The 12,544-nt window shown below is 33.4% G+C and overlaps 2 protein-coding genes and 2 long non-coding RNA genes across 4 annotated transcripts in view; 1 reads left to right on the top strand and 3 right to left on the bottom strand.

The window, feature by feature from the left end:
- The window catches only part of LOC107619774, a 3,446-nt gene extending 1,946 nt beyond the window's left edge, over nucleotides 1-1,500 (bottom strand). Inside the window, exons 1-2 of the mRNA XM_016322063.2 lie at nucleotides 1,166-1,500; nucleotides 859-1,068 (exon numbers count right to left, since the gene is read on the bottom strand). Of these exons, the coding sequence (XP_016177549.1) occupies nucleotides 859-1,068; nucleotides 1,166-1,189 (234 nt within the window). The 5' untranslated portion in view covers nucleotides 1,190-1,500. The remainder of the gene's footprint in view (nucleotides 1-858; nucleotides 1,069-1,165) is intronic.
- Nucleotides 5,334-6,901, bottom strand: LOC107616688. Its single transcript, XR_002354256.1, has 3 exons — nucleotides 6,633-6,901; nucleotides 6,267-6,475; nucleotides 5,334-6,013 (listed from the first exon to the last, which is right to left on the bottom strand). It is a non-coding gene; the product is annotated as an uncharacterized LOC107616688 (long non-coding RNA).
- On the top strand, nucleotides 7,677-8,945 carry LOC107616931 (S-adenosylmethionine decarboxylase proenzyme 4-like). Its single transcript, XM_016318804.2, has one exon. The coding sequence runs from the start codon at nucleotides 7,870-7,872 to the stop codon at nucleotides 8,905-8,907; it is 1,038 nt and encodes a 345-aa protein (XP_016174290.1). The 5' UTR covers nucleotides 7,677-7,869; the 3' UTR covers nucleotides 8,908-8,945.
- Nucleotides 9,345-12,544, bottom strand: part of LOC110267161 — an 18,808-nt gene continuing 15,608 nt past the window's right edge. The window contains exon 3 of the long non-coding RNA XR_002354520.1: nucleotides 9,345-9,358. This is a non-coding gene — a long non-coding RNA (uncharacterized LOC110267161). The remainder of the gene's footprint in view (nucleotides 9,359-12,544) is intronic.

The raw sequence follows: 12,544 nt of genomic DNA, 5'->3' as shown, positions 1-12,544 counted from the left end.
GAAAATCTCAAGGCTGAACTGAAGATACAACTGAAGTTGTTGTGACCATTGAAACTCCCAAGAGAACAAGTTTTCTTATATTTTCTGCGACAAGGATGCTAGTACTTGATAAAACACTAGCTCAGTTCTTTTTATTGCAAGTGGCAAAATTCAGAGTGTACTCTCTGACTCTCACTCTACATAAGTAACACGTGGATAAATCACAATTATTCACAAATGAACATGAATACAATTAAATCAAACAACAAAAGGAAAGAACCATTGAATCATCACATACAGCTTAGATGGATACATTAAAAAAATCAACACTGAGAAAAAAGAAGAAAAGAAAAAAGGAAATGACATAAAAGAGAGCACAGAGTTAACTATGGTAAAATGAGTAGGTTATTTTGGAAGTTCTAGCATTCTCTTGTGTAAGAATAGAAGAAATGCTTACCTTGTATTCTAACAAATTAAAACACCAAACTCAGCTAAAGGTTTTAGCCACCACACGAAATTAAATTATATTTCTTTGTGAATTATAGTTGTTAAAATCCAATCCAATTATGATACATGATACCATAAAATTGACTAAATATTGTGCATGGCACTAGTAATTTTTTTTTTTTAAAAAAAAAGAAGATTAAAGAGGATTACTTCTTCCATTCCAGCAGTGTAAAACAAGAAAATGTTTCAAATTGCGGCCTATAACCGCAAATTTAGCGGCGGAATCAGCTACATTTTTTTTCAAAATCATCTCCAATCGAACTCCATAGGGTATAAACAACAAAGGTCAAACAAATTCAAACAAAACAAAGACTTGTTAGAAATCAAAGAATAAAACCACAATGCCGAATCAACAAAAGAGAATGAATGTACCTCTGATAAAGCGTTTGGCGGTTGTTGTTGTTCCTGATCAGAAATCAGGCATTCAATGAGCTCTTTGTAACCGTCGGCTTCAATGAAGAGCCATCCATCGGAGCCATAAACATTCTTGATGAGGTGGTTGACGGTTGATCTGACGAGCTTTGATTCGAATCCCATCACTGCCATGGCGTCAATGGCTGCGTCCATTCGCGTCTCTCGCTTCTACAAAAAAAATGCATCATCAATTCAAAAACAGAAACAAGATTGAAGTGAAACGAGTGAGGGAATGGAAGTGAGCATGGAAGGTACACGTGCGCACCTTGTTGGATCGCCTTGGAGCCATGCGCTTAGGGAAGCAATGGAAGGAATTGAGGGTGCAAATAGAAGATGGCGTTTGAAGAAGAAACGTGATAGTTTGTTACGAAGTGATGAGGAGTGACGAGTTTAGTGGGTTTATTAAGCTAGGAACTAGGAAGTACTAGCTACTACGCTGCCGTTTCATTTCTCTATTGTTTTTGCTCTTGCTCTTCCAATTTTCATTTTTCAAAAATCAAAACACACACATAACAAGTGTGAAGTGTGACCATCGTCAAATTCTCCCTCTTTCTTTTCCCCGTTCCCCACCTAGCTACTTGACTTTCTCGGAAAAGAATCTTCTCGATATCTTTTTTTTTTTCTGAATGGTAACGAAAAATACGATTTCTCATTTTATATTTCTTAAAGAAAACTAACAGAAAAAAAATTTGTTAAATAATAAAAAAATTATATTTAATAATATTAATAGAAAGAAAAAATTAAACCTTTTTTTATATTTTTTCTTTCTTAATATTTATTCTTTTATTATTTTGTTGAATTATTTTTTAGAGCTGATACATAATTGTTTTAACTTATTGGTTAAAAAAACAATTTGTCGGGAATTTTTTTTTTCAACAACAATAATTTTCTATTGAAAAGAAACGTACATTGACTATTGATTAAAAAAAAACTAATTTTTAATTAGTTTTGATTTCTTTTAAGTTTTAACCACAGTCACTCATTAGTTAGATATATGAAGGCTAAGATAATAACTCCTCATTCCAAGTATATAATACATAATATACTATGATCAAGATACAATTAATCAGATTTTTTATTACTAATAATACCCTTATATTAATTGTTATGGATTTGGATTTGAATTTTACTTTAGAGAATAAAATATAATCTTCTATTATTGAATAGTTTCTCTTTCATATTTATTATTGGTCCTACTTATGAAATCAATAATAAAAAATCACACTTTATTCTTTAAAATAAAATTCAAACTTTAGAGAATCTAAATCCAATAGTTATAATTAGATAAGCATTAATTACCGATGTTGACTTATTTAAGGACATCCTTATCAACTTATACGTTATTAAGATCAAGATAAGATATATTTGTTAAGTAGAATTATTTTGTTAAGATAAGATATATTTTGTTAAGAACATATTAAAAGATAAAAAGAACGAAAATGTTTGGTAATTAAATAATATTAGCCAAAAATTATTAAATTTATTCTTTTTGATTTATTTAATGCATCAAGTAATAAATAAATATAAAATAACGCAAATTTTATTATTATAAATTAAAAGAATTATTAAGTTTTTTTTCTAAAATTTTGTAAAAAAATATTTATGAATTTTTTATTTTAGAAGGTTTGAAGAAAAGTTACCGACATTCTAGCAATAAAGATGTCTTTTGCATGCGTGATAGAAGTTTGCATAGCGAAATTCTATATACAAAAAAAAGTACCGCATGCAAAAGAGTAAATTACGAAGGTAAGCCAATTAGAGAGATCTTGTATATGCACTGGATAGCTACGTACGAAACAAAAAACGAGAAAAAATCTACGTACGTGAAAAATATTCACGTACATAAAAGATAGTTGGCTATCCGATACTCTACATTTATAGAAATAGGTTAATTTGGTATGATCATATCATTTAAAATATTCACCTAAAATCTAAAAACAATCATGTTGACAAAACTGAAAATACAAAATAGACAATATCCTTAATTATATAAAGAACTTAGTTATAATCAATTGTATAAAACTTTTGATCAAACTATTTTAATTTTTGTTAGTTTATATGTATATCTTTGATAAAAATTTAGTGTTTTAATAATAATTAGAAGAAAAATAAAAAGAATATATTAAAATATAAAAATAATATAGATATATTAAATAATAATTTTTCTTAAAGTTACTAGCTACAATTATTATAAATAAAGAAATTATTAAATTCTTTTTCAATATGTTATAGAAAATATATGAATTTCTCATATTAGAAAGTTGGAAGGGAAGTTATAAGAATTCTGGTGATGAATATGTTTCTGCATGTGTGATAGAAGTTTGCATAGCAAATCCTACATGTATGAAAAGGGCAGCGTGTGCGAGAAAATAAATTATGAAGACAACCCAATTAGGAAGATTCTATATATAGTTCAGGTATGCGAAAAACATCCGCGTATAAAAGGGATGAATGGCTATCCAACATACTTTATTTATGGAAATAGGTTAATTTGGTGGGACCATACAATTTGAAACATTCACCAAAAGTCTAAAAAAGTCATGTTGATAAAATTTAAAATACAAAATAGACATCTTTTATTGGATGAACCAAATTATTACAACTTTTGATTAAAAAAAAAAACTCCAATCATAACTAATTGTATAAACCTTTTGATCAAACAATGTAAGTTTTTGTTAGTTTATATGTATATGTATGTATACGAAAATTTATAAAAATTTAGTGTATCAGTAATAAACCATTAGAAGAAAAATGAAAAGAATATATCAAAAGTCAAGAAAAATATAGATATATTATATAATAATCTATCTTAAAGTTATTAGCTACTATCATTGTAAATTAGAAAAATTATTAAATTCTTTTGTAATATGTTGTAAAAAAAATATGAATTTCTGATATTTGGAGGTTGAAAAGAAAGTTACAAAAAGTTACGGTGATAGAAATGTTTTCGCATGCGTGATAAAAGTTTGCGTGACAAGGATTACATGCATAGAAAGGGTGACGTATGTGAGAGAATAAATTATGAATGCAAGCCAATAAGGGAGATTTTGTATACATGATGGATGGCTATGCACGCGATAAACAACAATATGCAAAAGTTCACGTATGCGAAAAATGTAAGACCCGGTTAATTAACGGCTAATTAACCCATATATGAGAATTTATTCTAGAAAGCCAAAAATGATATTTTTATGGCTTAATATGATAGAGGAAATTGAGACGAGAATTTCGGTACCAATTTTATAGAATTCGGACCAAGATTGGACCGAACGGGCCAAATGTTAGAACCTGAATCGGTTCAGTTAAGAGAAGATTTGACGCTTCCAGTGGCTCCAGTCAGAACTGATGATACTAGTATCAAACGGTTGCGTGGAAAAGAGGTTTCATTAGTCAAAGTGGCTCTTGCGTTAGCTTATCCTTTGCTCGTTACGTTATCGATCGGAGTGTTGCGCGTTCGAGTTACGGTTTTTGTTTACCCCTTTTTCTACAAAGGCTCCTAGTTATAATCAATTATTCATACTACTATACGTACTAAATTTTTGTTTTAGAGGTCGTAATACCTTGCCATCTCTGAATTATGACTTAAGCATAAGACTCTGTATGGTAGGGTGTTACAAAAAATGTTTAGATATATAAGGGATGGTTGGCTATCTAACACTTATATTTATGAAAATAGATTGATTTGGTGGGACTATACAATTTAAAACATTTACCAAAAGTCTAAAAAGTTAAGTTGACAAAACTTAAAATACAAAATAGACAATATTCTTTATTAGATTAACAAAATTGCTTGTTACAACTTTTAATAAAGAACCCAGTCATCAGGGACGGATCCAGGAATCTAGAGTGGAGAGGTCAAAAATTAAAATCTTATATAATCAAATATAATGTCATATATTTGATAATAGATATAAGTAGCGAACTCGTAGTTTTTACCTCGACTCGAAAAGTTAGTTCAAAATCGTAAGTCGTTGAATCGTAAGACGAAACGTAAACGTAACTTGTAAAATATAAAATTAAAAATCATAAAAAATTTGATGGCACAAATTTCTAAGACAAAAGTCAAAATTCATAACAAAGCTCAATCACAAATCAAAATACAAATTCACAACTCACAAATTTATACGATATAAAATAAAGCAACTAAACTACTGCAATGAATAATTAATTACCTTGTGCATTACACCATAATATAAAATTTTCAATCATCCTTTACAGAGTATCCCTTCACTTCAGTGGCGGAGCCACGTTTGTGGGAAGGGGGGCAATGGCCCCTCCCAAACCTTTAATTTTTTAGTTTAGTTTCCTTTTAATTTTCATTTTTTCTCTCTTCTTAACTTATAGTTTTCATGTTCGCCCCTCCCAAAAAAATTTCTAGCTCCGCCCCTGCTTCACTTTGTAGCATAAATATTTAGTTTTTGATTTTTTTTTTGAGAAACAATAATATTTAATAGTAGCTGGTTTATCAGTATGTACAAAAATGATCATATGAGGACAAATTTTTAGAAAGGGAAAGATCTTGGACAAAAAATGAAAATTGAATACTGTACATCTCTGAGTACACAGCAAAATCATGTGATGGTGATAGTGTTTATGGCAAGTTTTCCTTCCTAAGGTAATGAATGATGAATCTTCATCCTGTGTTGCTTCATATGGTTGAGTTCATTGTAGTGCTTAATTAGATTAATTCATCATTAACTTTGAAGCTTAGTTGATGAATGCTTTGTTGCACAGTTCCAAAAGCAAGATAGCAAACTCCCCATGCCTTCACGTGCTGCACTGCTTTCTCTTCTTTGTATAACTTTAATAAACTCATCAGCACTCAAGTTTCCATCCCGGTTAGCATAAAAAACATGAAAAATTATGTCAGCAACTGCATCTGTAATAGTGATGCCACATACCTGTGATGCTGCTCTCTAAAAATCAGATTTTGTCAACTCTCCACTAATTTTTCCATAGCTGAATATGGCTAGGGAGAAGAATTCCAACTGCTTGCGCAATTCTGCAAAGGCTTCAAACTCTTGAAATGTGATTTTTATGTTTCTGAGATGCGAATCATCATTCATTTCCTCCACCATATCCAACAGTTTATTTATATGATTAATATCAGCAGCTACAACCAAGGAAAGTGCAAAATCTTTGGTTGAAATTGTTCCTTTTTTGTTGTAGTCATAGTGAGCAAACTATGTCCAATGCCATAATATAATAAATTAACAATTCAAGTTTTTAGCTAAATAAAATTCAACAAAAAAAAAAAAAATTCAACCTGCAAAGAAGTAAAGAACAGCTTTGTTGTGACTTGTGACCACAAACCACTAAAATGAACAATCACTGAACAGGGGAGGCGAACCAGATTTAATGTTTACATAAAATCACTAAACAGGGGAGGCAAAGATCGTAGTAGGCAGCAACAACCAACCATGAACACCGGCAGTCAACGACACAGAGCATCAGCAACACTAAGTTAGCAACCTTCTAATGCAGTCACAGTTGTAGTCAGAAAGAGCCAGAAAGGCAGAGATACACTCACAGGGGCACCGCGACAAGCCTTACGGGTCACGGCAACACAACTTTTCTTCTCCGATTTGGTGATTTCAGAATTCAAAGGGAGTTCAGAGTTTAGAGGGAGGGAAAGTGATAAATTGAATGAGGTGAAAACTGAAAAGACAGTCATAGATTGAGGAAAAGTTGCTAGGGTAAACGGCTCAAGAAGAATTTGTAGGGACATTTACCTTCTTCACTTCAGATTGGGCTCTAGGGTTTGAATTGGTTGCAATTTGGGCCAAGAAAACCGCATCTGGAGCCTTCTTGAAACTGGAACGCAACCTCGCCGAAAACTCGCGATTCCAGCGTTTGAGCGTGTTTCCTCGGCGATTCAACACGGAGCTACTTCCTAGAAGACGAGAAGCATAAATGAGACGATAGGGAGAAACAAAATCGCAGAATCGTGCGATTCTACGAGTAGAGTCGCGATTTTAACTACCTTCATATAATTATAATTAATTTTTTAATTAAAAAATTAATAAATACTTGTCAAATAAAAGAATGATCTTAGTTTTTATAATTTTTTATAATTTTTTTATGGTTTTATATCTAATAAAATATAAAATTATATATTTTTAAATATTTTGTTAATTAATTTACTTTATTAAGTATTTATGTGACGGTAAGTTATATTTTTATGTTTTATATCATTAAGAAATATGACATAAAATAATATAAGTTAATTGCACTAACAATTTTGTTACGTGAATTTAAAATATATTAAAGTATTTTTATATAATAATAGGATAAAAATTAATTAAAATACGGAAAAAGCTAACTCACTGTTCTTATTCTTATTCTTAATGTAGTAATATGAAGATGCTAGGTATTTCTGTGACAAAGCAACAATGTCCATTAATTTCTGTTTGCTGTTCCTATCATTGAATTCCGGATTTATTCGTAAAAAAAATACTGCTAAGGAGTCAATGGTCTAAGCATACAATGTGTACAATGAGTTAAATCTTTAGGGTTCACCAAGAATCGAACTCTTAACCTTTCGGATCTAGAACTCTAATACCATATCATGAAACCACTCATCCCAAAAGCGTAACTTGACAGGACAATGTAATACTAATAGTCATATCTCTAATACTTCCTAAACCTCCATTGTACGACTTAGGCCATTGGCTCCCTATGTTTATTCATAAAAAAAATTACAAATTGACAAGAAATGTTGTAATTATGGAATATTGAATGAAGTTTATTGAAAGAAAATAATATTGGTGCATATAATTCAGTTGATTTTGGCTACAATGATGATTCTTGGTTCCAACACCCGCATGCTCTCTTGTATTCTAAACACCCCTTCACTTCTTCCTACACTCACTCTAATTCTTTTTTTTCACCTATAAATCCCAACCACCCCTTAATCCATTCTCTCACTTAGCTTCAATTCCACCTCAACACTCAAAAACAAACACCATTATGGCACTGTCTGGCTTTGAAGGCTTTGAGAAACGCTTGGAGCTCCATTTCTTCACAACAACAACAACCTTCCATTATTTGGGTCTAAGAACCCTTGACTTTGATCAATGCATAAACCAAACCCTCCAAGCCGTGCAATGCACGGTGGTTTCCGCCGTCGGTAACTCCTTCTTCGACGCCTATGTCCTCTCGGAATCAAGCCTCTTCGTGTACCCAACGAAGATCATAATCAAAACATGCGGCACCACACAGCTGCTGAAATCGATTCAACCATTGATTTTCTATGCTGACACCCAACTTGGGTTCACCCTGAGGTCGTGCCGTTACACGAGGGGAAGCTTCATATTCCCAAGCTCACAACCTTTCCCTCACACAAGCTTTAAGGACGAGGTGTCCTACTTGGAGGACACCCTCCCTCCAACGCTTCATAACCGTAAAGCCTCCATAATGCCCTCTAAGTCCTCCTCACATGCGTGGCACGTGTTCACTGCCACTTATTACCAACAACCGCACAAGCCCTACACCTTGGAGATCTGCATGACGGATCTTGACCCGAATTCGGCCCGAAAATTCTTCCGTCCTAGTAATGACGGAAAAACCGGTGACTCCGCCGGAAGAGAAATGACGGAGTTCACCGGGATCGATCAGATCAACCAGGAGGCGCTCATTTGCGACTTCGCGTTCGATCCGTGCGGTTACTCCATGAACGCCATGCATGGGGAGTGGTACTCTACCATCCACGTCACTCCTGAAGACGGTTACAGCTACGCGAGTTTCGAGTGCGTGGGGTCCACCAATAACGGAATGGAGATAGACGTGGCTCACGTTTTCAGGAAGGTCATTCAGATTTTCCGACCGGGTACTATGTCCGTTTCGATAACCTCCGCTGGCGGCGATTTGCGGAGGAGGGTGGTGAGTGCGGTGGAGGCTATGGGGTTCAAACGCAGAAGTTGCGCCACGGATGAGTTCCCTGAAGCAGGTAGCGTTGTCTTTCAAACTTTCACGGCGATTCGCCGGAAAAAGAAAGAGGTTAATTAATTTAGAGCTTAATTAGTTGAAAGAAAAATAGGGGTGGTGACGTGTAAAAAAAAAGAATGTAAAAAAATTTTAAATCAAATAAAAAATACAAATAATATAAATGTACGTAAAAAATTTTAAATTCTAATATATAAAGAATACCAACTCTTTTTACTATCACTACACTATTAAATTTTACTCTATACAATGCATCTATTATAATAGTAATATGAGTTTAAAATTTGTTGGGACCAAGGTCACTACTTGTCCTCCTTGAGTCCATCCCTGCCAGTCATAATTAATTGTATAAACTTTTTGAACAAACTATATTAGTCTTTGTTAGTTTATATGTATATACATGTATACAAAAGTTTATCAAAATTTAATGTATCAATCATAAACCATTGGAAGAAAAATGAAAAGAATATATTAAAAGGTAAGAATAATATAGATATATTAAATAATAATTTTTCTTAAAGTTATTATTTACTATTATTATATATTAGAGGAATTATTAAATTGTTTTATAATATATTGAATTGTAAAAAAGATTTAAATTTCTGATATTAGAAAGTTGAAAGAAAAATTACAGAAATTCTAGCGATAGAAATGTCTCTGCATTTATAATAGAAGTTTCTATAGCGAGCCCTACATGGATGGAAAGAGTCATGTGTGCGAGAGAATAAATTATGAAGGCAAGTCAATTAGGGAGACCATATATACACAATGGATGACTTATAAGGGATGGTTGACTATTCGACACCCTATACTTATGGAGATGAGATAATTTGGTGGGATCATACAATTTGAAACATTCACCAAAAGTTTAAAACGTTATGTTGACAAAACTTAAAATACAAAATAGACAAATATCCTTTATTGGAAGAACAAAATTATTACAATTTTTAATAAAAAACATAGTCCTAACCAATTTTATAAACCTTTTGATCGAGCTAAATTAGTTTTTGTTAATTTATATGTATACATGTATACAGAAATTCATAAAAATTTAGTGAATCAACATAAATTATTGGAAGGAAAATGAAAAGAATATATTAAAAGACAAGAATAATATAGATATAATAAATAGTAACTTTTCTTACTGTTATTAGCTACTATTATTGTAAATTAGAGAAATTAACATAAATCTCAAAAGTAATCTTTGCTTTGCAGAGAGAAACCAGCACGCTCAACGAGGTACACCACATCCGTCATCTGTAAAATAAGCACTTTTTAAAACGGGTGAGAACATCATCTTTTCGGGTTCTCAGTAGGCTAATAGTTCCAAATAGAGGTAGTGTAAAACTACCCGAAGTCACTAGGCAATCCTATACACCAAGCAACCTAAAGTTCAAGCCTAGGGTCCTTTCTAATCCGAACAAGATAAGTAAACTAAATCTCAACCATAATAGTGATCTCTAAATCTCAGTTCTCCTCGATACAAGTCATCATCTCTCTCAGTATCATAATTTCCCAATCAGTGGTTCAACATCAAAACTTAGTCTCAACTGTATTAATTTATTCGCAGTTTTTCGGAAACCTCAATCACCATATCAGGAACAACCCTCAGCGTCACCACCGGCAACATAAGGGATATCTCAGTTGTACAAACACAAACAAAACAATACAAAGAAATACACAAATAGAGATAATAATTAAAGCAATTAGGTTAATTAGCATGTAGATACAATTATTCAAGAAGACAAACCAAAACGAGATGCACATCCAATCAATACAAACAAATGCAAATGATGAATGCATATCCTAATGGCTGTGAGCTTACGTATCGATTATCATGCCACACTCGACACACCCAGTAGCTAACCCGAATATCGTCCTTTTGGAAGCTGATGGGCGGTAACCTCATGGGTGGTACACCACCACGATCCTCACGTCTATTGTGACACTGGACAAGCGATACACCACTACGATCATTGCCAGGTGCATAAGTTACAATTTAAAACCTGTGGGCGGTAAACAACCATGATTCCCATAAAATTATCAATTTAAAAACCCATGGGTGGTAAACAACCACCCTACGTCCACTGCAACACTAGATAAGCAGTACACCACCATGATCTTTGCCAGTTAGTAATCACATTCCCAATCAACTTCATAAGTAATCATTAACTTGCCCTAAGCTTCACAGAGAGACTAACCATTAAGCTATCTGAAAGTTTGAATATCTGTTCTTAGCTTAGTCAACCTCTGAGGCAGGAAAATTTTAGTTAAGAACTTACTGACCAAATCTGCCTAGGTTGCTATACTTTTCTTGGATTGTGTCTCAAGCCAATAACTAGCTCGGTCCCTCACAGCAAAAGGAAATAACAACAATCGGTAAACATCAGCGGGAACCCCATTGGTCCTGACTATATCACAAATCCTCAAGAAATGAGAGATGAATAAGTTGGGGTCCTCCTGTGGGCTTCCACTAAACTGACAAATCTTCTAGACCAAAGTGATGAGCTGAGGCTTCAACTCAAAATTGTTGGCATGTACAACCGGTGGTACAATGCTTCCTACACAATTTACAACATAGAAGACGGTGAGTGGAAGAATGCAAACAATAAACGTGTGATAAAATAATATGAGAAGAGAGTTAAGACTCTGGAGATGTTTAAATTTTTTGATTAACAATCATTGTCAACTACTTTGATCATGTAAAGATTTAATTCATGGCAAACCCTAGATGACTGAATTCTAATTCCATGGCAATTCAATCTCTTCTAATCCAACCAACCATCAATTCCTTGATCAATCAATTGTGTTAAAAGGTTTAGTTCAAATTCTGATTTATAAGCTACACAATCTCTAAGAACCTAGAAATAATCCAATTATATGTTATGTATCACATTAAATCTAGATAATTGAATAATTGTGAGAAAAGGGTTTCAAGCTTTAATTCCAGTGATTTAACTTTTCCTAGATGCTTCAATTTAGATTAGTGTTATTTTTCAATATACTCTAATCCGTAAAATGAAAAACAAAACCAATTCTTAAACAGAAATCAATACATTAATCAAGAGTAGAAGAGCAAATAATATTGATCTATTAAAACAAACAGAGCTCCTAACCTTAACAATGGAAGTTTAGTGCCTCATGGTTTAGAAAAAATCCTAAAGTTTGAAAAAGTGTGTAAAACTGAAAAGTGCCGAAGTAGAGAAGAGATCCCCCGCGACGTAAATTTTTTCTCTTTTTATATCCAATCCTAAACTCCGCCTATGTTACACTTGTGGTACATAGCCGGTCCCAAGCCCGGATAAAGGAGGAGGGTTGTGTTAGGTCTTCGGCAACCAACATAAAAATATAGCCGAACCCCCATGACATGAATCAAAGACATTATTGCGCTAAAGCTAGGTTGTTGCGCGGAAGCAACGCGTCGTATGGCTCGAGTACGGTGTCAAAGCAAGAGCCGCTGCATCGGTGCCCGGATGTAGTGTTAAATGAGCAAGGGTTCTCGCGTTTTCGTGAACGGACGAGGATAAATAAGCTAGTTCACAAAGAAAAAGGTAAAGGTCGAAGCGACAGAAGGTTGAGATTTGGGACATGGAACATAGGCACTCTAACAGGAAAGTCCATGGAGGTGGTGGACACCATGACAAGGAGGAAGATTAACATTATGTGCCTACAAGAAACAAAATGGGTTGGTGCGAAGGCT

The sequence above is a fragment of the Arachis ipaensis genome, chromosome B09 (assembly GCF_000816755.2).
Source record: "Arachis ipaensis cultivar K30076 chromosome B09, Araip1.1, whole genome shotgun sequence".
NCBI lineage: Eukaryota > Viridiplantae > Streptophyta > Magnoliopsida > Fabales > Fabaceae > Arachis > Arachis ipaensis.
Note: the sequence above shows the minus strand (reverse complement) of the source record. Positions and strands in the feature narration are given on the sequence as shown.

Bases quoted from the DNA above. Each gene is read 5' to 3' on its own strand.
- LOC107616931 (XM_016318804.2), top strand. From the start codon at position 7,870: ATGGCACTGTCTGGCTTTGAAGGCTTTGAGAAACGCTTGGAGCTCCAT.